This window comes from Delphinapterus leucas, chromosome 20 (assembly GCF_059928025.1).
Source record: "Delphinapterus leucas isolate spDelLeu-1000000601 "Yukka" chromosome 20, BTC_Dleu_Yukka2, whole genome shotgun sequence".
Classification (NCBI taxonomy): domain Eukaryota; kingdom Metazoa; phylum Chordata; class Mammalia; order Artiodactyla; family Monodontidae; genus Delphinapterus; species Delphinapterus leucas.
In genome coordinates, this window is record NC_143148.1 from 5,400,257 (window position 1) to 5,426,836 (window position 26,580).

At 41.5% G+C, this 26,580-nt stretch overlaps 1 protein-coding gene across 1 annotated transcript; it reads left to right on the forward strand.

Moving 5' to 3' along the window:
• The first annotated feature begins 8,464 nt into the window (after positions 1-8,464).
• Positions 8,465-26,147, forward strand: LOC111181002 (uncharacterized). The gene is made up of 2 exons (XM_089902151.1): positions 8,465-15,221; positions 20,085-26,147. The coding sequence occupies exons 1-2, from the start codon at positions 15,008-15,010 to the stop codon at positions 21,671-21,673; spliced, it is 1,803 nt and encodes a 600-aa protein (XP_089758277.1). The 5' UTR covers positions 8,465-15,007; the 3' UTR covers positions 21,674-26,147.
• Positions 26,148-26,580: the final 433 nt, after the last annotated feature.

Genomic DNA, 26,580 nt, shown 5'->3' on the forward strand with positions numbered 1-26,580 from the left:
TATAAGTATTCCAACTAATACAGTATTGTAAATTCTCTTGGACTCAAGGTCATGTACATACCAGTTTGGAGATGGCCATACCAGTTTACCATAGGTATGATCCTGATGGGTCAAGAAATCTGCATTCCACTGTTATGATCATTTACCAGCGACTTTTGCACATTCAATAGGATTGGAGAGTGTAATTGCCCACACTGGAGCCTTAACAAAATTCACTCAATAGGCTTTAAATCATATGAATCAGGCTATTAGCCTACTGAATTCTGAGGTCTCTATGATGAGTAAGGCTGTGCTACAAAACTGCATGGCCATTGACAACCTTAGGGCACCTCAGGGGAGCACCTGTGCCATAATTCAAACTGCATGCTGTGTCTTCATACCTGATGAATCCTCTGATATAACACATTTAATGAACCATATGAAAAGTCAGATTTCAGCCTTAAAGTGACCCATTCCCTCGTCTTGACGTCTTCAAAATCTGGATTGGCGTAGGAAGCTCTTGGCTTAAATATTTACTTATAACTCTATCAATGCTACTTGCTATATTCTATTTTGCCTGTTTAAGAAGGCGATTGTTTCTTGTATTACCAAATGTGTGACTGAGCCTCTGATAAAAATAATGATGAGTAGGTGACCTGAAGGACTTGACCGGATACCTAGTTTTTATAAGATCAATGACTGTAACAGTGTAACTCTAGACATGGGAAGAAGCAACAAGAGGGATTTTTTTTCCCCGTGTACCATAACAGAATAGTAAGACAGGTGGTCCAGAGACGTTTTGCTGTTAATAAGGCCTAGTCCAGTAATAGCGCAGTGAGTGGACTATCAATAAAATCCTTCCCCTTGGGCTTCACTGGTGGCGCCGTGGTTGAGAGTCCGCCTGCCGATGCAGGGGACACGGGTTCGTGCCCCGGTCCGGGAAGATCCCACATGCCGCGGAGTGGCTGGGCGCGTGAGCCATGGCCGTTGAGCCTGCGCGTCCGGAGCCTGTGCTCCGCAAAGGGAGAGGCCACAACAGTGAGAGGCCCGCGTACCACAAAAAAAAAAAAAAAAAAAAAATCCTTCCCCGACCTAGGAATGAGCATTCCTAGCACCATGCTATGAAATGGTCCTGAAATGCCTCCCGAACAGGTTTGAACTTATGGCCATGAGGGGGCGCTGCAAACTAAACTTGGAACTTGGCATCTGATTCTACAAGGCTTAAATCAATAGTTGGTGCAGTGGGTGACCTTCAAGACACCCTAAAATTATGTTAGGGTGGAGATCAGGAATGAAGCACTCTGTGCGCTGTAAAAACGGTCAGAACAGGCCTTGGGATATTTAGATATTTTCGGGAAAGATTTTATGAGCCCAAATTCTTGAATCTCCTCGTATCTAGATAAGCACTAAATCATTAATGGAGATATCTGCACCTCGTGACTAGCAGTAATCTCCACAGGACTGGTAGCAACATTCTGCAAAAATGTGTGCTTGATTGCATGTATCCCCCTTCACCAAAATAACAGTTATCGTGACTTTCTCCCCCTACCTCTTCAGACCAGTTCCTCAGAGCTATCTGAGACTGTCTCCTGGGGTATAGTCCTCATTTTGCCCCAAATAAAACAACGCACACCTCTCGCGCTGTGCATTTTTTCCAGTCGACATTCTCATAAAAAGAAAAACATTTTTCCGTTTTTTTTTTTTTTGGCTTTCTCTTTTTATGGTACCTATATGGGATGATGGATGCTTACTAAACTTACTGATAACTATTTCAACATATGAAAGTCAGAACATTATGCTGTACACCTTAAATCCATACAGTGATGTATGTCAAGTACATCTCAATAAAACTGGGGGGAAAAGTTTTAAGAGGCAAATAAAACACTTTGGGGAAAAAAGAAAAAAAATGAACAATGCAATTTACAACAAATTTTTACAGTGTATTGCTCTTTTTAAAGCAATGGTTAGTGACGGAAATTATCACACGGCTTAGTCCTCCAGTCTCAAGACTCCGGGATTTGTCCCTGAGCCTCTGGAACTGACACGTGTTGTCATTCGGCCTCATTCGGCCACCTGGCTGAATGAGAAACAGAAAGGAAAAACTGTTCGGTAGGGTGTCAGCATGAATGGGCCATTCTACACAGGGAAAGTTTTGTATCTTCCATTCTAGTTTGTAATATAGAGCCAAGTCCAGCTCTTCTTTCCTTGAACTGCCTAAATTAATTCTAATTGCAGGAAGCGTTCCGGGATGGAACTAGCGCCCCACAGCTACCACTTGGAGACCCACGTTCCCAACCACTGAATTGCTTGAGCCGCAGGAGCGGGACGTGAGAGAAACCTGCTCTCACGCTTTTTATTGAAATCATTTTCAACTTGTCAGGAGGAAACATCTTAGTTTCAGACACAACTGAAAGCTTTTATCTTAAACCTGTTCCAGATAAGAACTTAAGACGAGCGTTTTCATGGTACATGAAAGTACCGTTACCCGCCCCGCCTCCAGACGCCGGCTGAGCGGGTTAGGGCCCTCCTCCCGCAGTCTCTCATCTGTAGCGCTCCGCCCAGGCCGCGCTCCCGGAAGTTCCGCCTCTAAGTCTGCGCGTGCGCAACTTCTTACAGAAACGGAAGTTTAACTCTCGGAACGACGATCGCTCTGCGGGGCGTAAATTTTTCTAGTGTAAATCTGTGCTACGTGGTCCCCCCTTACTCCATCCTCAGGGTCTCGGAGTCACTTCAGACCTAAAATCCCATCACCCGGCCCTCCGCCCGAAGTAAATCCAGACGTCGCCGATACAGGTCGGGTATGTTTTCCTTTGGGTTTGAATTCGTTCTGAGGCTGGTCGGTTCTCTTGGCTTTTCCGCCTTCGGTCCAGGTAGGCACCTTCATTCGCGACATTTTCCTGTTTAAAACCCTTTAGTACCTTCGCCCTCCCCCTCGCCCCTCCATGTAACGCCTTGTTACGCGAGGTGGATGCACGCCGCACACACACACACACCCCCAGCCCCCAGCCTCACCCTCTCAGCCCCTGGAGGGCAGGCGGGTCGCCCCGCAGAGGTGTCTTCCTGGTCCTGGGATTCTGGGGAGCCCGCCCGTCTCCTGAGACCCACTCCCTCCCTCCCAGCCCCTCTGCCCTCGCGTCTCCTCGGGTCTGTCCTTCTGCTCCACAGGCCTCCCTTTCGTAGTCAGCCCTTCCTCTCACCCTGCGTTGGGGGAGGTGACCTGGGCCAGCCTAGTGACACCCATGGTTCTATCATCTCAAATTCCACCCGATGGAAAATGGTCTCTTGCGGTTGGCGGGCATCTTATTCAGTCTCCATCCCTGTAAATATGTTGGCGAGGCGACCAGGAGAAGCAGAGACAGAGAGACTGAGAGAGAAATAGAACAACTGAGGCAAAAGAATGAGGGAGCATCGATAGGAACATAGAGGATGCTGAGCGACTTGTAAATAGACTGTAAAATAAAAGCGATTATGCCTTGAAAGGAGCAAGTGAATGAAATAGAGAAGTATATAAAAAGCTGGATGTCCAGAGTTTGACATAGAGCAGCATAGAGAGAGGGTCTCTGGATCACTGGTAGCGGGCGGCTAACAGTGGTGAGGCCCTTCACACAGAGAGTCGGAGAGAGGATAAAATGTGGACCCATGGCCTTCGTAGCATTATGGTGCTGGGAGAGTATGAGGACAAGGGATGATAAGAAGAGCAGAAGAAGAGGGAGAGCTGGAAGGAAGCACAGCCACTTGCCATGCCAGAGAGTGGGGAGGAAGGGAGAGTAACAGGGATAGAAGGGGTGTAACCTGGAGGGCAGAGAGGGAGCACAGAAAAGGGAAGAAAGAGGCAGAAATACATAGAGATTTAGGACAATCAGGAAGGGTGGAGAGAGAGAACATCAAGAGGGGGAACAGGTTGCAGAGTGGGGCAGGACAGGTGTGAGAAAAGAAATAGGGAGGAGGGCAGGAACAGCAGGAAAGTGGAGGGGAAGAGAAAGAGAAAGAAATAGGGAGACCCAGACAGAATGAAATGGAAGCACACAGTAGTGCAGATAGAAGGGGGGAAACTGGATGCAGTCACAGTGTATTCCTCATATGTACAGAATTTTTATTCATCGGTTATATATCTATAAATCTGGAAAAGAAAAAGAAAGTGGGAGGTGTGCTGGGCTTGCTTCCTGTCAGTGGTGCTCAGTCCAGACGTCACATTAGATTGATGAGGCATTTTGCATATGGGTGTTTTCTACCCCCGACTAGAGATTTCCCTTCCTATCATCAGTGTGGTGTGCAGCCTCAGTAGTACTTAACGTGCCCGAAATGATTGCAGTCTGGATCCGTCATTGAACATCAGGACTCTGAGTCCCCCCATTCCTGAGGGCTGAGATCTGGGCTGAGGGTGAGGGCTCTGCTCTGCGTGGGGATGGATCAGGGCTGGTCTGTGACCTGAAGGGGATCGTCGGGTCCAGCTGAGGTGCCCGCTGCTGCTGGGTACGTGAGGGCCTCACCAGGAGGGGAGCGAGATCTGAAGAAAGGGTGGGAAAACTCACTGGTTGGTCTCTGTGTGGGAGTTACTGTCCGGAGTCCCTCCTGGGACAGTGGGCAGCAGAGGACCGTCTGTTCCACATGCTGAGGGCTTCCCTGTGTGTGTGGTGGTGACTCAGGAAGGGGGTGTGTTGATTCTGAGCATTAAGCAGCCTGTTTCCAGCTTTGAAGATCGACCTCTAAAGACTCACATTGTCTGAGGAAGAAGCCCAGAAGAGGAAGGAGAGGAAAGAAAAGGAGTCAGAAATGGCTCTTTCTCAGGTAATGTCATATTCTCAGTTGATTTTTCTGCCTGTTCTTCCTCAGATGCCCTTATTTGGACTTGGTAAACTTGTCTGACTCTGAAGTATCCTGCCTGACACCTGTACATTTACACCCACCCAGGTCCTTCCCTCAGGGCCCGGCATCTCCACTTAGATCCCGTCTCCCCGTGACCCAGTGACCTGGAACTTGTGAAGAGGCTCCACTGGGTGTAGTCCTGGGCAGGGCTTCACACCCATGGATTAGAGACGTGGTCAATGCTGTTGGGCAGCAGGGATTGCTTAGGGCCCCATCAGGGTGCACTGTCTGCTCTCTGTAAACCAGGATAAAGAAGCTGCACATGGAAGTCACATATTAATATGCACAATAGTGGGGTAAAATCTGAAAGATAGACCAGTAAGTGGAAATTCTTTCTGACATTTTCCAAGGCAATTGAAGCTAAATGACTGAGTCACTTTGTTCTAATCCTAATGATTGAGAAGGAAATGGAATGGAAATTCAGAAGCAAACTTCAGTGATAATGGGTGTTTTATTGCTTCATTGAATTTAAACTGTGAAATCAACCTAAATTTCTGACAGTTGGAAATTCTTTAAGTCACTTTCATCACTCCATTCCTCAGAAGTTGTCTTTTTTTTTTTTTTTAAAAGAAGATGTTGGGGGTAGGAGTTAATTAATTAATTTTTGCTGTGTTGGGTCTTCGTTTCTGTGCGAGGGCTTTCTCTAGTTGCGGCAAGCGGGGGCCAGTCTTCATCGCGGTGCGCGTGCCTCTCACTGTTGCGGCACGCGTGCCTCTCAGTATCGCGGCCTCTCGTTGCGGAGCACAGGCTCCAGACGCGCAGGCTTAGTAGTTGTGGCTCACGGGCCTACTTGCTCCGCGGCATGTGGGATCCTCCCAGACCAGGGCTCGAACCCGTGTCCCCTGCATTAGCAGGCAGATTCTCAACGACTGCGCCACCAGGGAAGCCCAGAAGTTGTCTTTTTACTCTGTGTATTATATTCTTTTGCACACAGAAGTGTTTTTTTTTTTTTTTTTTTTTGTGGTACGCGGGCCTCTCACTGTTGTGGCCTCTCCCGTTGTGGAGCACAGGCTCCGGACGCGCAGGCTCAGCCGCCATGGCTCACGGGCCCAGCCGCTCCGCGGCATGTGGGATCTTCCCGGACCGGGGCATGAACCCGTGTCCCCTGCATCGGCAGGCGGACTCTCAAGCACTGTGCCACCAGGGAAGCCCATGCAACTGATTTCTGCGTGCTCATTTTTTATGCTGCAACTTTTCTAACGTTGCTCTTTGGAGTAGTAGCTTTCTCTTGGAATCTTTTTGATTTCTACATATAAAACTTGTCACCTAAAAATAAGATAATTTTACTTCTTTTTCAGTTTGGATAACTTTCAATTTTTTCTTGGTGTCCAATGGCTCTGTCTGGGACGTTCAGTAGTTTCTTGAACAGTAGGGTGGAATGTGCATCTTTCTCCTTTTTGTTGTAATCATTTAGCAGTGTGGACTTCCCCTTTAGTACCGCTTTCACTGTCTGTTAGAAATTTTCGTTCGTAGTCTTTGTTTTCATTCAAGTATTCTTACACTTTCCTTGTGATTTCTTCTTTGGTGATTGCTTCTTTAAGAATGAGCTGTGTAATTTCCACATTTGGCAGATTTTCCTGTTTTGCTTCCACTTTCTATTTGTAATTTTATTTCCTTGTGTTTAGAGAAGATACTGTCTGTCCTGGAGAATGTTTTACGCATGTTGGAGAAGGCTGTGTTTTCTGCTGCTGTTGTTGGGTGGAGTGTTCTGTACATGTCTGTTAGGTACAGTTGTACTGCAGTGTTTTTCAAGTCCTCTGTTTCCTTATTGATCTTCTTTTTGTTTCCATGTGTAGGTAAACCCAGGATATTGAAATCTGATACTAATATTGTGCTATCTATTTCTCTCTTTATTTCTGTTAAGATTTGCTTCATTTTAGGGCGAGCAATGATGTTAGATGTATACATATTTATAATTGTTCTAGCTTTTGGTAATTTTACCCCTTTACTGTTATATAATGTATTTTGTCTTGTGTTTGTGTACTTATTTTATTTTGTCTGATATAATGTAGTCACCCCTGCTGTCATTAGGATGGAATTTTTTTTTTCCTTTCACTTTTCACCTTTCCATTTCCTTATATTTGTGAATGTTAACAGTTCCAACTCTGACACACTCTCTCTGTGTTTCTTGTTCTTGTTCTCCATTTTCCTCCTGTTACTTCCTCTAGTGGTCCCTGCTCAGGCACACTGTACAGTGATGAAAGGCAGGAGCCCTGGCCAGCGCCCTTCACTCCACTGTAACTTCAGAGAGAATGCACTGTTTCCTTCTTCTTCTTTTGTTTTTTAATTAAAAAAATTTTTTTTGGCCGCACCTCGTGGCATGTGGGATCTTAGTTCCCCGACCCCGGATCCAACCCATGCCCGGTGCAGTGGAAGCATGGAGTCTTAACCACTGGACCACCAGGGAAGTCCTGAGTGTGTCCTTCTTATTTTCTTCTTATTGTATCATTTGGTGAAGTGTTCTTGCTTAATTACAATATATTTTTTCCATATTCTTATTTGTCATGACTTTTAATTCTCCAGGAATTGTTAACTCTATTTTTGTGATAATTTGTTTCTTAATCTGTGGAAATTATGCATAATACTAATAAAATTTATAATGATGCATCAATGTTTTATTAGTAGGAAAAACAAACATTTTATGGCTTTTGTTAATGCCTGCTTATGTATGTTTAAATGGAGAAAAATGGTATGTATATTTTTGAATATAATTATTTTATTGAGATTGCCCTTAAAGTATTCTGTTTGTTTCATGTTAGTACCACTTAGTAGAGTTGATACTTTTTCATCTCGCCAAAAATTCTGATATTCAAATGAATAAAAATGAGTATAAAAAAAAAAAAAGCAAAAATATGTCCTGAGACAACACCCCTCATTGTGACTTTTGTTTAAAGCCACTGTGGCCTTTGTCATTTCTGAACTCAGAGTTCATACCCGTAACTCATCTAGATATTGAATATCACTTAGTGGTTTTTTTTTTTGTGTTTTTTTTTGCGGTACGCGGCCATGTTGTGGCCTCTCCCGTTGCGGAGCACAGGCTCCAGACGCGCAGGCTCAGCGGCCATGGTTCACGGGCCCAGCTGCTCTGCGGCATGTGGGATCTTCCCGGACCGGGGCATGAACCCGTGTCCCCTGCATCGGCAGGTGGACTCTCAACCACTGCGCCACCAGGGAAGCCCTCACTTAGTGTTTAAAACATAATGTGTAATGCTTCTGCATAGACAATGAATTACTGAATTTTATTTGTATGTATTATATTTCATGTATTGTCCACAAATATGAAAAATCCACATTAATTGTAAAATATCATAATTTTATGAGAAAGCATAAGAAATAAAACTTAGAGATGTACAATTTGCTCTGAATCCCTTTACATAGATCTGTCAGAATACATACTTCAACTGAATTGATCCTTACCCTTGTCATTTGGTGTGAAAATGAGAACTCTCCTCAGGGCCCCTTGGTGAAATGTGTTTTCATTTCAGGGACCGTTAACATTCAAGGATGTGGCCATAGAATTCACTGAGGAGGAGTGGGAATGCCTGGACCCTGCCCAGAGGGCCTTATACAGGGATGTGATGTTGGAGAACTACAGGAACCTGATCTCCGTGGGTGAGGATAATTTCCCTCTAGATGTTGCTATCTGCCCTTGGGTATCTTTGCATTTTCCCTTCTGTGCCTCTTGGGAGCATCTGTTTTTCTTGACTGATCTAAAATGCCTGCTGACCGAGATACTAAAACCTTCAGGATACAGCATCAGGAGTTTAAATTTTTATTTAGTTATTTACTTTATGGCCTCACTGCACAGCACAGCATGTGTGATCTTAGTTCCCCGACCAGGCCTCAAACCTGCGACCCTGCAACCCTGCATTGGAAGCACAGTGTCTTAACCACTAGACCGCCAGGGAAGTCCTGGCATCAGTTTAAACCTAAGTTTCCTCAGATGATCTGCCCACTTCATGATACATTAGGAGATGTTTTAGAAATTACATATTTACAAAGTTCATCGGAAATTTTGGACATACCCACTTTCATGTTTCCTACCCATATATTTTTGAGATAGGAGTTGTAGTAAGTGAGCTGCATTTCTGCGTTTTCTTTTTTTTTTTTGAATTTAATTTTATTTATTTTTTTATACAGCAGGTTCTTATTAGTCATCCATTTTATACACATCAGTGTCTACATGTCAATCCCAATCTCCTAATTCATAACATCACCACCCCCACCCCCCGCCGCTTTCCCCCCTTGGTGTCCGTACGTTTCTTCTCTACATCTGTGTCTCAATTTCTGTCCTGCAAACCAGTTCATCTGTACCATTTTTCTAGGTTCCACATATATGCATTAATATACGATATTTGTTTTACTCTTTCTGATCTACTTCACTCTGTATGACAGTCTCTAGATCCATCCATGGCTATACAAATGACCCAATTTCGTTCCTTTTTATGGCTGAGTAATATTCCATTGTATATATGTACCACATCTTCTTTATCCATTTGTCTGTCAGTGGGCATTTAGGTTGCTTCCATGACCTGGCTATTGTAAATAGTGCTGCAATGAACATTGTGGTGCATGTGTCTTTTAGAATTATGGTTTTCTCTGGGTATATGCCCAGTAGTGGGATTGCTGAGTTATATGGTAATTCTACTTCTAGTTTTTTAAGGAACCTCCGTACTGTTCTCCATAGTGGCTGTATCAATTTAAATTCCCACCAAGTGTGCAAGAGGGTTGCCTTTTCTCCACAGCCTCTCCAGCATTTGTTGCTTGTAGATTTTCTGATGATGCCCATTCTAACTGGTGTGAGGTGATACCTCATTGTAGTTTTGATTTGCATTTCTCTAATAATTAGTGATGTTGAGCAGCTTTTCATGTGCTTCTTGGCCATCTATATGTCTTCTTTGGAGAAATGTCTATTTAGGTCTTCTGCCCATTTTTGGATTGGGCTGTTTGTTTCTTTAATATTGAGCTGCATGAGCTGTTTATATATTTTGGAGATTAATCCTTTGTCTGTTGATTCATTTGCAAATATTTTCTCCCATTTTGAGGGTTGTCTTTTCGTCTTGTTTATGGTTTGCTTTGCTGTGCAAAAGCTTGTTTCATTAGGTCCCATTTGTTTATTTTTGTTTTTATTTCCATTTCTGTAGGAGGTGGATCAAAAAAGACCTTACTGGGATTTATGTCGAAGAGTGTTCTTCCTATGTTTTCCTCTAAGAGTTTTATAGTGTCCGGTCTTACATTTAGGTTTCGAATACATTTTGAGTTTATTTTTGTGTATGGTGTTTGGGAGTGTTCTAATTTAATTCTTTTACATGTAGCTGTCCAGTTTTCCCAGCACCACTTATTGAAGAGACTGTCTTTTCTCCATTGTATATCCTTGCCTCCTTTGTCATAGATTAGTTGACCATAGGTGCGTGGGTTTACATTTGGGCTTTCTATCTTGTTCCATTGATCTGTATTTCTGTTTTTGTGCCAGTACCATATTGTCTTGATTACTGTAGCTTTGTAGTATAGTTTGAAGTCAGGGAGTCTGATTCCTCCAGCTCTGATTTTTTCCATCAATACTGCTTTGGCTATTCAGGGTCTTTTGTGTCTCCATACAAATTATAAGATGATTTGTTTTAGTTCCATAAAAAATGCCATTGGTAATTTGATAGGGATTGCATTCAATCTGTAAATTGCTTTGGGTAGTATAATCATTTTCACAGTATTGAGTTTTCCAGTCCAAGAACATGGTATATCTCTCCATCTGTTGGCATCATCTTTAATTTCTTTCATCAGTGTCTTTTAGTTTTCTGCATACAGGTCTTTTGTCTCCCTAGGTAGGTTTATTCCTATGTATTTTATTCTTTTTGTTGCAATGGTAAATGGGAGTGTTTCCTTAATTTCTCTTTCAGATGTTTCATCATTAGTGTATAGGAATGCAAGAGATTTCTGTGCATTAATTTTGTGTCATGCAACTTTACCAAATTCATTGATTAGCTCTAGTAGTTTTCTGGTGGCATCTTTAGGATTCTCTATGTATAGTATCATGTCATCTGCAAACAGTGACAGTTTTACTTCTTCTTTTCCAATTTATATTCCTTTTATTTCTTTTTCTTCTTTAATTGCCGAGGCTAGGAGTTCCAAAACTATGTTGACTAGTAGCGATGAGAGTGGACATCCTTGTCTTTTTCCTGATCTTAGAGGAAATGCTTTCAGTTTTTCACCATTGAGAATGATGTTTGCTGTGGCTTTGTCATATATGGCCTTTATTATGTTGAGGTAGTTCCCTCTGTGCCCACTTTCTGGAGAGTTTTTATCATAAATGGGTGTTGAATTTTGTCAAAAGCTTTTTCTGCATTGATTGAGATGATCATGTGGTTTTTTTTTCTTTAATTTATTTTATTTGTATTTATTTTTGGCTGTGTTGGGTCTTTATTGCTGTGTGTGGGCTTTCTCTAGTTGCGGTGAGCGGGGGCTACTCTTGATTGTGGTGCACAGGCTTCATTGTGGTGGCTTCTTTTGTTGTGGAGCACGGGCTCTAGGCGTGCGGGCTTCAGTAGTTGTGGCACACGGGCTCAGTAGTTGTGGCTCACAGGCTCTAGAGCGCAGGCTCAGTAGTTGTGGCACATGAGCTTAGTTGCTCCACGGCATGTGGGATCTTCCCAGACCAGGGCTCGAACCTGTGTCCCCTGCATTGGCAGGCAGATTCTTAACCACTGCACCACCAGGGAAGCCCAGTCGTATGGTTTTTATTCTTCAGTTTGTTAATATGGTGTATCACATTGATTGATTTGCGTATATTGAGGAATCCTTGCATCCCTGGGATAAATCCCACTTGATCATGGTGTATGATCCTTTTAATGTGTTGCTGGATTCTGTTTGCTAGTATTTTGTTGAGGATTTTTGTATCTGTGTTCATCAGTGATATTGGTCTGTAATTTTCTTCTTTTGTAGTATCTTTGTTTGGTTTGGGTATCAGGGTGATGGTGGCTTCATAGAATGAGTTTGGGAGTGTTCCTTCCTCTGCAATTTTTTGGAAGAGTTTGAGAAGGGTGGGTATTGGCTCTTCTCTAAATGTTTGTTAGAATTCACCTGTGAAGCCATCTGGTCCTGGACTTCCGTTTGTTGGAAGATTTTTAATCACAGTTTCAATTTCATTACTTGTGATTGGTCTGTTCGTATTGTCTATTTCTCCCTGGTTCAGTCTTGGCAGGTTATACCTTTCTAAGAATTTGTCCATTTCTTCCAGGTTGTCCATTTTATTGGCATAGAGTTGCTTGTAGTAGTTTCTTGGGATGCTTTGTATTTCTGTGGTGTCTTTTGTAACTTCTCCTTTTTATTTCTAATTTTATTGATTTGAGTCCTCTTCCTCTTTTTTTTGATGAGACTGGCTAATGGTTTATCAATTTTGTTTATCTTCTCAAGGAACTAGCTTTTAGTTTTATTGAGCTTTGCTATTGTTTTCTTTGTTTCTATTTCATTTATTTCTGCTCTGATCTTTATGATTTCTTTCCTTCTGCTAACTTTTGGTTTTGTTTGCTCTTCTTTCTCTAGTTCTTTTAGGTGTAAGGTTAGATTGTTTATTTGAGATTTTTCTTGTTTGTTGAGGTAGGCTTGTATAGCTATAAACTTCCTTCTTGGAACTGCTTTTGCTCCATCCTATAGGTTTTGGATCATCATGTTTTCATTCTCATTTGTCTTTAGGTATTTTTTGGTTTCCTCTTTGATTTCTTCAGTGATCTCTTGGTTATTTAGTAATGTATTGTTTAGCCTCTATGTGTTTGTGTTTTTTATGTTTTTTTCCCTGTAATTGATTTCCAGTCTCATAGCATTGTGGTCAGAAAAGATGCTCGATATGATTTTAATTTTCTTAAATTTACTGAGGCTTGATTTGTGACCAAAGATGTGATCTATCCTGGAGAATGTTCCATGCGTTCTTGAGAAGAAAGTGTAATCTGCTGTTTTTGGATGGAATGTCCTACAAATATCAATTAAATCTCTCTGGTCTATTGTGTCATTTAAAACTTGTGTTTCCTTCTTTATTTTCTGTTTGGATGATCTGTCCATTGGTGTAAGTGAGGTGTTAAAGTCCCCCACTATTATTGTGTCACTGTCGATTTCCTCTTTTATAGCTGTTAGCAGTTGCCTTATGTATTGAGGTGCTCCTATGTTGGGTGCATATATATTTATAACTGTTACATCTTCTTCTTGGATTGATCCCTTGATTATTATGTATTGTCCTTTCTTGTCTCTTGTAACATTTTTTATTTTAAAGTCTATTTTATCTGATATGAGTATTGCTACTCCAGCTTTCTTTTGATATCCATTTGCATGGAATATCTTTTTCCATCCCCTCACTGTCAGTCTGTGTGTGTCCCTAGGTCTGAAGTGGGTCTCTTGTAGGCAGCATGTATATATGTCTTGTTTTTGTATCCATTCAGCAAGCCTGTGTCTTTTGGTTGGAGCATTTAATCCATTCACGTTTAAGGTAATTATTGATATGTATGTTCCTGTGACCATTTTCTTAATCGTTTTGGGTTTGTTTTTGTAGGTCCTTTTCTTCTCTTGTGTTTCCCACTTAGAGAAGTTCCTCTCACATTTGTTGTAGAGCTGGTTTGGTGGTGCTGAATTCTCTTAGCTTTTGCTTGTCTGTAAAGCGTTTGATTTCTCCATCAAATCTGAATGAGATCCTTGCTGGGTAGAGTAATCTTGGTTTTAGGTTTTTCCCTTTCATCACTTCAAATATGTCATGCCACTCCCTTCTGGCTTGTAGAGTTTCTGCTGAGAAATCAGCTGTTAACCTTATGGGAGTTCCCTTGTATGTTATTTGTCATTTTTCCCTTGCTGCTTTCAATAATTTTTCTTTGTCTTTAATTTTTGCCAATTTGATTGCTATGTGTCTCGGCATGTTTCTCCTTGGGTTTATCCTGTTTGGGACTCTCTGTGCTTCCTGGACTTGGGTGGCAATTTCCTTTCCCATGTTAGGGAAGTTTTCGACTATAATCTCTTCAAATATTTTCTCGGGTCCTCTCTCTCTCTCTTCTCGTTCTGCGACCCCTATAATGCGAATGTTGTGTTTAATGTTGTCCCAGAGGTCTCTTAGGCTGTCTTCATTTCTTTTCATTCTTTTTTCTTTATTCTGTTGTGCAGCAGTGAATTCCACCCTTCGGTCTTCCAGGTCACTTATCCGTTCTTCTGCCTCAGTTATTCTGCTATTGATTCCTTCTAGTGTATTTTCCGTTTCAATTATTGTGTTGTTCATCTGTTTGTTCTTTAATTCTTCTAGGTCTTTGTTAAACATTTCTTGCATCTTCTCGAACTTTGCCTCCATTCTTTTTCCAAGGTCCTGGATCATCTTCACTATCATTATTCTGAATTCTTTTTCTGGAAGGTTACCTATTTCCACTTCATTTAGTTGTTTTTCTGGGGTTCTATCTTGTTCCTTCATCTGGTACATAGCCCTCTGCCTTTTCATCTTGTCTATCTTTCTATGAATGTGGTTTTTGTTCCACAGGCTGCAGGATTGTAGTTCTTCTTGCTTCTGCTGTCTGCTCTCTGGTGGATGCGGCTATCTGAGAGGCTTGTGCAAGTTTCCTGATGGGAGGGACTGGTGGTGGGTAGAGCTGGGTGTTTCCCTGGTGGGCAGAGCTCAGTAAAACTTTAATCCGCTTGTCTGCTGATGGATGGGGCTGTGTCCCCTCTCTGTTGGTTGTTTGGCCTGAGGTGACCCAACACTGGAGCCTACCCAGGCTCTTTGGTGGGGCTAATGGTGGACTCTGGGAGGGCTCACGCCAAGGAGTACTTCCCAGAACTTCTGCTGCCAGTGTCCTTGTCCTCACGGTGAGCCAAAGCCACCCCCCGCCTCTCCAGGAGATCCCCCAACACTAGGAGGTACGTCTGGTTCAATCTCTATGGGGTCACTGCTCCTTCCCCTGGGTCCCGATGCACACACTGCTTTGTGTGTGCACTCCAAGAGTGGAGTCTCTGTTTTCCCCAGTCCTGTCAAAGTCCTGCAGTCAAATCCTGCTAGCCTTCAAAGTCTGATTCTCTAGGAATTCTTCCTCCCTTTCCCAGACCCCCAGGTTGGGAAGCCTGACGTGGGGCTCATTACCTTCACTCCAGTGGGTGGACTTCTGTGGTATAAGTGTTCTCCAGTTTGTGGGTCAGCCACCCAGCGGTTATGGGATTTGATTTTATTGTGATTGCGCCCCTCCTACCGGCTCACTGTGGCTTCTCCTTTGTCTTTGGACGTGGGGTATCTTTTTTGGTGAGTTCCAGCGTCCCCCTGTTGATGACTGTTCAGCAGTTAGTTGTGATTCCAGTGTTCTCTCAAGAGGGAGTGGATTTCTGCATTTTAACTGTTCCCTGTGTATTCAGAAGGAGGCAAGCAGTGGGTAAGTTTCTGAAATATTTTTCTAGACCCCTCAGTAGTGTCCTCAATCCTTAGCTGAATAAAGAACCATGATTCTGGAAAAGCCACAGCAAACCATGTTTCTTTTTTCTCAGGTATAGGAATTTCTGTTTATCGTCTGAATATTTTACCCATATTGTAGCAAGAGGCAGAATGCTGGGCTGTGGAGTGACATCAGTGCAGCTTGGGGATGTATCAAAGTGTGAACACAGGTCAGATCTCAGAAAGGCAGAAGGGAGGCCTCATTATTAATAGTGTTTGGCAACTCTGCCCTAGTCAGACAGTTATAGGGCTCTGTCCTTCAACACGTAAAATGTATTCTTTCACCCTCCAGTGGGTCTGCTGCTCAAACAGACACAAAAGCACAATTTTTATCATGATCTACGACACTCGCCATCTGGCTCCTGTGAACTTGCTGTTGCTTGTCGTTGAGGAGCATGAGGCAGGCTGTTTTATGGAGGTCCCTTGCCCTTTCATCTCTCCTTCGGCACGTGGTTCCGCTGTATGCTCAGTTGTCAGTCCAGTCGCCAATCCCTGAACATGTCCTGCTTCCGTCCCCATTTGATGTTTTTAGGAAGCCTCATCAGAAAATGGGAAAACACTGGCTGCTCTTTGATTCCATCTGGCACCTCAGAACCTGCATTGATCTGTCTCAATCCCTGTCTTCTTGTTTAGATCCCTGAGCCATTTCTTTTTAAAAAAATTTTAAAATTTGTTTTTGACTGTGTTGGATCTTCATTGCTATGCACGGGCTTTTCTCTAGTTGCAGCGAGCGGGGGCTACTCTTTGTTGTGGTGTGCGGGCTTCTCATTGTGGTGACTTCTCTTTTTGCGGAGCACAGGCTCTAGGTGCGCAGGCTTCCTTAGTTGTGGCTCACAGGCTTCAGTAGTTGTGGCATGTCGGCTCGGTAGTTGTGGCTCACGGGCTCTAGAGTGCAGCCTAGGTAGTTGTGGCACACGGGCTTAGTTGCTCCGTGGCATGAAGAATCTTCCCAGGCCAGGGCTCGTACCCGTGTCCCCTGCTTTGGCAGGTGGATTCTTAACCACTGTGCCACCAGGGAAGCCCTGTAATGTTTTTCTGCTATGTATAAATCACTTCAAGCTATGTAGTGGAGTGGTCATCATGGATGTGAGAAAGTATCAACAGAGCCTGACTGATAAGTCTTTCCAGGTTTTTTTTCTGATTTTGAGGAATGCCACAAACCCATGTCTCAAAGTTACTAGAATTCCATTTTATCCCCATTCTCAATAACAATTGTCACCTCTGGTCTTTTTAATGAGAGGTATTCTAAGAGGCGTGATGTAATATCTCATTGTGGTTTTTATTATCATTCCTGCTGAGGGCACCTCTGAAAATTGAGAGGCTTCCTCCAGTTCAGTCTCAATGCAATTTAAGAAAGGACTGGGGAGTCGAAGGCCAGCAAATTGTCATGAACTTTGCTACACTTTTCGGTTTAGTGTTTTCGGGATAGGTAATTGCTTGGGTGGTATCGCTTGTTAACTCGTTTGCAGAGTTTTCCCAAAGGCTTGTATGTTTATATATTGTTTTAAACTTGGGTTCCACATATGTTAATGAGTGCCTGTTGTTTACTTTTCTGCTATCCGGCTGATATCACTCCTCATTGGTTTCATTTTTTTCCTTGCAAAGCTAATGTTAAGAAATATAATGGTATGATTTCTAGTAATTTGAGGGGTAGGCTAATTTTAATGTTTGATCACATGGAGTGTTAGCATGAACTTTTGATATTCTAAAGCCAATACATTTCTTTGTTTAAAGTATATTTATAGTTAATATTTTAGTAGCATTCTTTCTTGTGTTCACATTCTTAACTAATGTAACTATATCCTTAAAATGCTCAGACTTTGGCTGTTAATATAACTAGAGAATATTTCATTTATTAATATTTAATTTTGATTTACAGATGATATAATATTTCAGAATGTTTTCTGCTTCTTCATGGGCACATAGTTTTGTAGGAGTTATTTAGAAAAATATTTTCGTTATATCATGGACATTTTATAGCAATTACTTTATTACCACGAAAATAGTGTCAGGGCTCTTTTATATCAGGCAAATTAGATTTAAAGTTATAGATAGGGGCTTCCCTGGTGGCGCAGTAGTTGAGAGTCCGCCTGCCGATGCAGAGGACACGGGTTCGTGCCCCAGTCCGGGAAGATCCCACATGCTGCAGAGCGGCTGGGCCCCTGAGCCATGGCCGCTGAGCCTGCGCGTCCGGAACCTGTGCTTCGCAACGGGAGAGGCCACAACAGTGAGAGGCCCGCGTACCGCAAAAAAAAAAAAAAAAAAAAAGCTATAGATAAATATAATATCATATTACATGCTTCATAGATAACCACCATCAACAACCACCATCAGTGAGCATTACGTTAAATTATAGTAGTACCAGTCAGGGGTTGTTGTGGTCCTCAGGAACTGTAATTTTTCTCCACAAACTCCGTTGATTTTTCAGAATTATTCTTCCTTCCTCTGTGTCTTTGCCAGTGGATTAGTTTCTACCCTAGAGCATTGCATGTTTGAGATTTGAGCATTTACTGCTTTTCCCCTTACATACTCTTTTGCCTCAGCCAAGTACTTTGCTGATGCCTTCCTGTTGCGAGAACTGTGGGCTTAGTGTAGTGTAAGAGTGTTGGGTGGGAGGGACACAGCCAGTCTCTAAGATGTGTTTTTTATTCTGACATACCATCTCCTAGAATCACAACGTCAATTCAGCTGTGTTTCAATGACAGTGCACACTTAGTGAGCTCAGAATGTTTCTGAAAAACTTTGTTCCCATTTGCCAGTTCCCACAGACAATTACAAGTTCCTAATGTATATCACTAGAGTGTAGTAGAGACTTTCCCTTTTTTATGACCCCTGAAGGCAGTCGGGGGTTCACATGGAGGAAACAGAAAACTCAGAGGTCTCACACTGGTTAGTGATGTTAAATATATTTTCTTTTTCCTACTTTTATTCTGTATATTGATTTTAGTGAAACGTCTCTTACTCTTTTTGCCCATTGTCTAATTTCGCAGCCCCGTTCCATCAAGGCAAGCCAAGGGACCAGTTTTGGCAGATAAGTTGTGAGTGGAAGTAATGAATTTCTCATCTGAATCACCGAGTCCGTATTTTTTTTTTTTTTTTTTTTTTTTTTTGGCGGTACGCGGGCCTCTCACTGCTGTGGCCCCTCCCGCTGCAGAGCACAGGCTCCGGACGCGCAGGCTCAGCGGCCATGGCTCATGGGCCCAGCCACTCCGCGGCATGTGGGATCTTCCCGGACCGGGGCACGAACCCATGTCCCCTGCATCGGCAGGCGGACTCCCAACCACCACGCCACCAGGGAAGCCCCCGAGTCCGTATTTTTAATAAATCACAATATCACACCTAAGAATTCTGATTTTACAGATATACCCAGAATGTATGTAAACATTTCTCCACATTGACATGCTGTAAAAAATTGTCAATAGGAGCATTTTTTCCTAACAGCCAGAACTTTTAACTCTAGGTACTTTAGTCTGGTGGGCTGCTTGGGTTGAGGGTCATCTTAAGAATATGTTTTCTCACACTATAAGTCCAGATGCACATCCTGGTTGTCTCAGTAGTTTCTTTGTCTATTGAGTTCATGTACGTAATCCTCTTGAGTCTACTTCCTTTCCTTGAAAAATCTGGATAATTTTCCTCAAGCCTTTTCAAAGGAATAAGTACTGTTAGATAGCTTTGAATAGTGTATTTTTTTATAGTAAAAACTCAAAAGTTATTTTGGTTGAAAAGATATATTATTATTCTGCTATTTTTATTATACTATCTCTTTGTCTGCATTATATCTTGTATACCTTATTTTTGCAATTTGTTCCCGACAATATTGTATCTGACCGTAATTAAATAAATTTACAAGTTGCTCATTCTTCATTACATGTATACCAGAGCCAATGAACTGGATGTTTAAGATCCCTGCATATGTAGGGAGTTGCTCATTTATTGGCTGTTCATATAACTGGAGAATGTTTCATTTATTGATAATTAATTTATTTAATTTTGATTTCCAGATGGTGATCTTACAGATGTTTTATGCTCCTTCATGGGTACATAGTTTTATAGGAGGTTTTTAGAAATATTTAGTTGTTTTAAAAAAATGTTTTTTTGGGACTTCTCTGGTTGTCTAGCAGTTAAGACATCTTGTTCCCAATTCGGGGGGCACTGGTTTGATCCCTGGTTGGGGAACTATGATCCTGCATGCCACATGGGCCTGGTCAAAAAAAAAAAAAATTTATCAAATTCTTCATTTTGTCTGTGTTATATTTGTTTCCCAGTTCTAAAGTGGCAGTCATTTAGATTATTCATTAGATAAGCTAGTTTCGGTTTATTTATTGTTACAATATATTTTTGGTTCTTTAGTATTTATTCATGTATAATAAGTATTCTGGAAATATACACACACACACACACACACACACACACACACACACACACACACACACATATAGTTTAATATCCTTTTCTCCTCGAGTAAAGATTACCAGTGTGTTTACTGATAATTGGTATGTGCTTTGGTTGGCATCATGGGTGAAAACTACACTTTGATAGCTAACAGCAGTTTTTCCAATGTGAGTATTTTTGTCATAGGTTGTTTAAAAGTGCGCCATAAAATTACTGGAATTACCTCTGATGACTTTAGCTTTAGTAAAGAATCATTCCTATTGTGTTTCTTCAAATTGTAATATCATGGTTGGTGAGGTTCATAACTTTGCTTGATAGAAGTATTATTTGGTTTAGTATGGCTTATTTAACCTGAAACATTTATTCATGAATTGTAATGAATGGGATACTTACGGTTCTTTATATCTTGTAGATATCTCTTACATGCATGTGATCAAGATATTACAACTGAAAGCAAATACTGATAGAGGAGAAGTATTCCAAACCGTGATGTCAGAAAGACATGAAAGGAATGAAATGAAACATTTTTACCTCAGCGATGTTCAAGAAAATATGTATGACTTAGTGTCTCAGAAGAGAGATGAGGAAAGTAATTACAACCAAATACCTATAACCCATAACGAAAATCTCACTGAGAAGGGAGATGAACATGTTAGAAGTGTTGCAGGAATCAAGCCTATTGAAAATAGGCTGGCATTAAGCTTTTGGGTTGAACTGCATATATTTAAAAGTGAAGAGAAGATTGATGAATTTATTCAAGTGGACAAGGATATCAGGAGTAGTGCCTCATTTTCACCACTTGAAGGAACTTCTTCTAGTGTGCAAACCAACATTTCTAGTACACATGTGAGTGGTTTTATGTGTCCTTCAGTAGTGACACAAGAACAGGAAGCACACAGGGAAAGATCTTACAAATGTAATCTGTGTGGCAAAACCTTCCTTCAGGGATCATACCTCAAAAGACATCAGCTCTTCCATACAGGAGGGAAAGTACATAAATGTGATGTATGTGAAAAAGTCTTTACTCACAATTCATACCTTGCAAGTCATCAGAGAACTCATACTGGAGAGGAACCTTACAAATGTAATGAGTGTGGGAAAATCTTTCATTATAGCTCAGAACTTGGAAGACATCAGTTTCTCCATACAGAAGAGAAATTACATAAATGTGATGTATGTGAAAATGTCTTTATTCGAAATTCATTCCTTGCAAGATATCGGAGAAATCATAATGGGGAGAAACCTTATAAATGTAATGAGTGTGGCAAATTCTTTAATCAAAAGGCATACCTTACAAAGCATCAGAGAGTTCATAATGAAGAGAAGTCTTACAAATGTAATGTGTGTAGCAGGGTCTTTAATCGAAATTCAAATCTTGAAAGTCATCAGAGAATTCATACTGGAGAGAAACCTTACAAATGTAATGACTGTGGCAGGTTCTTTTCTCAAAAGCCAAACCTTGGAAAGCATCAGAGAGTTCATACTGGAGAGAAACCTTACAAATGTAATGAATGTGGGAAAATCTTTCATTACAGCTCAAAACCTGGCAGACATCAGTTTCTCCATACAGAAGAGAAATTACATAAATGTGATGTGTGTGAAAATGTCTTTCCTCAAAATTCATTACTTGCAAGATATCAGAGAAATCATACTGGGGAGAAACCTTATAAATGTATTGAGTGTGGTAAGTTTTTTAGTCGAAAAGCACACCTTAAAAGTCATAAGGGAACTCATACTGGAGAGAAACCTTACAAATGTATTAAGTGTGGCAAGCTCTTTAGTCGAAAAAGTAACCTAACAAGACATCAGAGAATTCATACGGGAGAGAAACCTTACAAGTGTATCGGGTGTGATAAGTTCTTTAGTCGAAAAGCACACCTTATAAGACACCAGACAATTCATACTGGAGAGAATCCTTACAAACGTGATGAGTGTGCCATGGTCTTTAGTGAAAAATCACACATTGTAAGTCATCAAAAAATTCATACCGGAGAGAGCTGATACAAATGTAATGAGTTTGGCAAAACCTTTTATCACATCTCAGCCCTCACTCAACACCTGAGAATCCATACAGGACAGAAATTATATTGGGTTGCCCAGAAGGTTCAGTTTTTTCCGTAAGGTGGCTCTAGGAGCACTTAGTTGTCTTTAACTTCATTCAAACAATTTTGTTAGATTTTATGTGACAGCTGCGATATCAGCGTGCATTTTAAAAAAAGACGTAAAAATTGGTGAATTTTTGTGTAGCCATTTTAATATTGAAGATGGAAGGAAAAAAGCAACAATTTTCAGCATATTACTCTTCATTATTTCAAGAAAGGTAAAAACACAACCGAAACGCAAAAAAAGATTTGTGCAGTGTATGGAGAAGGTGCTGTGACTGATCGAACGTGTCAAAAGTGGTTTGCGAAATTTCGTGCTGGAGATTTCTCACTGGGTGATGCTCCACGGTCAGGTAGACCATTTGAAGTTGATAGTGATCAAATTGAGACATGAATTGAGAACAATCAACGGTATACCACGTGGGAGATAGCCGACATACTCAAAATACCCAAATCAAGCGTTGAAAATCATTTGCACCAGCTTGGTTATATGAATTGCTTTGATGCTTGGGTTCCACATAAGTTAAGTGAAAAAAAAAACCTTGACCGTATATCTGCATGCGATTCTCTACTTAAACATAATAAAAAGTTCTGTTCTTAAAATAAATTGTAATGGGTGATGAAAAGTGGATACTGGGGGCTTCCCTGGTGGCACAGTGGTTGAGAGTCCGCCTGCCAATGCAGGGGACACGGGTTCGTGCCCCGGTCCAGGAAGATCCCACATGCCGCAGAGCGGCTGGGCCTGTAAGCCATGGCCGCTGAGCCTGTGCGTCTGGAGCCTGTGCTCCGCAACGGGAGAGGCCACAATAGTGACAGGCCTGCCTACCGCAAAAAAAAAAAAAAAAGAAAAAAAAAGTGGATACTGTACAATCATGTGGAATGGAAGTGATCGTGGGGCATGTGAAGTGCACCACCACCAACCACACGGACAGCTAGTCTTCATCCAAAGAAGATGATGTGTCTACAGTGCGATTGGAAGTCCTCTATTTTGAGCTCCTTCCAGAAAACCAAACGATTAATTCCAACAAGTACTGCTCCCAGTTAGACCAACTGAAAGCAGCACTCCATGAAAAGCATCTGGAATTAGTCAACAGAAAACGCATAATCTTCCATCAGGATAACGCAAGACCACGTGTTTCTTTGATGACCAGGCAAAAACTGTTACAGCTTGGCTGGGAAGTTCTAATTCATCTGCCATATTCACCATGGCGCCATGGATTTCTGTTTATTTCAGTCTTCACAAAATTCTCTTAATGGAAAAAATTTCAATTCCCTGGAAGACTGTAAAAGGCAACCGGCACAGTTCTTTGCTCAAAAAGATGAAAAGCTTTGGGAAGTTGGAATTATGAAGTTTCCTGAAAAATGGCAGAAGGTAGTGGAACAAAAGGGTGTATGTTGTTCAATAAAGTTCTTGGTGAAAATGAAAAAAAATGTGTCTTTTATTTTTTCTTAAAAACAGAAGGCACTTTTTGGCCAACTCAATATAAATGTGATGAATTTGGCAAAGTCTGTAGTTGAAATTCAGACCTGGCAATTCATCAGAGAATTCATAATGCAGAAGAATCTCTAAAAGGTAATGAGTGTTGGAAAGCCTTTCGTGAGATCTCAACCCGTACTACAAATCAGGTAATAAGTACAGAGGGGCAGTCATACTAATGTGATGTATGTGGAAAGGTCTTCATTCAAAATGGACACTTTAGGGACATCCCTGGTGATCCAGAAGTTAAGACACAAATGTAATGTGTGTGGCAAGGCTTTTACCCAAAGATCACAAGGTGGGACATACTGGAGCGATACCTTATAAATGAAATGAGTGTGACAAAACCTTTTCTTGACTTCAAGTATTAGTTAACTGCAGACAGTCCATTGAAAAGAAACCCTTCAAATGTATGAGCAGAGGCTTTATCCAGGCCTCACGATGCACTAGATTTCTCAATGTATATCTTTGAGAGAAAGCACACAAAGCAGTATGTGTGCTAAGGCTTGTACCTGAAGATCAACGCTCTGAAACAGAGAATGTATTTTGAAGAGCAACGTTTCAAATGTCATGAATGTTGGAAAAATTTTCATCAGCTATCCACACCTTTGTTGTAATGCGAGCATTGATACAGGTCAGAAACGATAGATATTTACTGAAGATGGAAAGAAATTGACCCAACAGTGCATCCTCAGGGTCCACCAAAGAACTCACATTGGGAGGGAATCCTTACAAAAGTAAATTTTTTGAATTAGGTAAATTTTTTGAGCAATTCTTACAACAGATAACATATCAGAGAATCCATACTAGGAATAAATGTCTTATCTGTCCAAGGTTAATGTGAGATACTGTATGCTGCAGAATCATTGCAAGTGACAATACGTTAAAACGTATGACATGATGTCTGTAGTGCCAGAAGAAGGACGTATGTAGAAGTATGCCAGTATCTTCTCTGTATAAATATGTAATTATTGGAGTTCTTTTGAAAAGACTACATTATATTTATAACCTTTCAACCTGAAGTTTGAAGTCTTGATCTTATGCCTGCATTACAGGTCTTCCATGATAGTCTCTGGGAAGGAATCTATAAAATGAGGGGTCCAATTTGATTAGGTGTGGGTCAGTCACATCCATGTTTCCTGAGAAAACAAGGACCTTGAATTATCAAATTCAATATTGTTTGAATTATCAACAAGGGGGGACAAAAAATAATGTAAAACTGTGACATGATTTATCAAGTTAATTCATGTGTCTTTTTAAAAAATTAATTAATTTTTGGCTCTGTTGGGTCTTCGTTTCTGTGCGAGGGCTTTCTCCAGTTGCGGCGAGCGGGGGCCTCTCACTGTCGCGGCCTCTCCCGTTGCGGAGCACAGGCTCCAGACGCTCAGGCTCAGTAGTTGTGGCTCACGGGCTTAGTTGCTCTGCAGCATGTGGGATCTTCCCAGACCAGGGCTCGAACCCGTGTCCCCTGCATTGGCAGGCAGATTCTTAACCACTGTGCCACCACGGAAGCCTCATGTGTCTTTTTGTAGATAGGTCATAGTGGGTTATAGGACAGAATGCTTTACTAACTGACCATGAATAGGTCAGGCAGGACGTTAAGGGAATGGGCTTTTCATGGGAGGAGAGTGACAGGTTAACAGGGACTGATTATGTGGTAGGCAGAATGCATGGGAAAATTTGGTCACTTTCTCCATTGCATGGGAATAGCTGTTGTATAGATCTATGATTAATGAAAAACTAGTCTTATTCTTCGAAATTAAAGGGAGAGCAGTTATCACAAGAGGAAAATTTAATCAAAAGTCCCAGAATTCTAGGGCTTCCCTGGTGGCACATTGGCTAAGAATCCACCTGCCAATGCAGGGGACACGGGTTCGAGCCCTGGACTGGGAAGATCTCACATGCCGCGGAGCAACTGCAGCCCATGTGCCACAACTGCTGAGCCTGTGCTCTAGAGCCCGGGAGCCACAACTACTGAGGCCACGTGCTACAACTACTGAAGCTCGCATGCCTAGAGCCCATGCTCTGCAACAAGAGAAGCCACCACAATGAAAAGCCTGCGCACCGCAACGAGGAGTGGCCCCCACTCGCTGCAACTAGAGAAAGCCTGCGCGCAGCAATGAAGACCGAACACAGCCAAAGATAAATTAAATAAAATAAATAAATGTATAAAAAAAATAAAGCCCCAGAATTCTATGTGTATATGTATGTTTGACATTTAACTGCTGTCATTGCCTTTTGCTACTGTTTTATTCAGAATGTATCATAGGTCTCTTGTTTTAATTAATAAAATTTAATTATTTTTTATGATCCTAATGAATCATGTTCCTTTCACCACCACAGTTTTCTTCCACCTAGGTACTTTATACCAGAAGGTAACAGTGTATCCGTAAGTTCTTGGGCTTTAGAGAATCTTAACAATTTCTATCCATGATGGGTTCGAAAAACTTATAAGTAGATTATTTATCCTTGTGTTGTTGTCTCCAAACTTTTCTCCAGAATATTTTTGTGGCTATAATGAAATGCAGTTCTATGGCAGTTTCTGATTGTCATGTCATTCTGATGAATTTCTGTCTTTATGATTATAAAATAGATTTCCTTATTCTTGACACATTATTTACTCTTTAATTTACTTTGTATTATGTTAGCCACTATTTTGAATGGTGTTGAAATGGTGTATTTTTTTATGCTTTTTTACTGTGTAAATTTTTGGAGTGCATTTCTTGTGGGAGACATATTTTTGTCTGTGTTCAAAAAAAGTGCAGTTGAGGGCTTCCCAGGTGGCGCAGTGATTGAGAGTCCGCCTGCTGATGCAGGAGACATGGGTTCGTGCCCCGGTCTGGGAAGATCCCACATGCCACGGAGCGGCTGGGCCCGTGAGCCATGACCGCTGAGGCTGCGCGTCCGGAGCCTGTGCTCCGCAACGGGAGAGGCCACAACAATGAGAGGCCCACGTACAGAAAAAAAAATTAAAAAAAAAAAAAAAAAAATGTGATATATTTTCTTGTATTCATATGTGTGATACACCAGGACGTTCTGATCATTGTACCTGGAAATACTTAAAATGTTAATTTCCCTATCTAAAATTCATCATATTTGAATGGATTCTAGTGTCTCTATGGATGAAATGTTTCACATGTTAGGGATGTGATAAAACGCACTCTGTAGCAGATGTTATCTAAGAGATATTGTCATCAAAATATCGAGGGTTGAAATGAACTTATTGCATATTTGATAATCTAGTTTTACTTTCTCTAGGGTTCATATAAGGAGAATATACCTCCCTATTAAATGCCCTTAGAAATGTTGCAACGTAATTATTATTTACA

Coding starts and splice junctions, on each gene's coding strand:
- LOC111181002 (XM_089902151.1), top strand. CDS start 15,008: ATGGGATTTGATTTTATTGTGATTGCGCCCCTCCTACCGGCTCACTGT. Junction 15,222..20,084: donor CAGAAGGAGGCAAGCAGTGG/GTAAGTTTCTGA, acceptor TATATCTTGTAG/ATATCTCTTACATGCATGTG.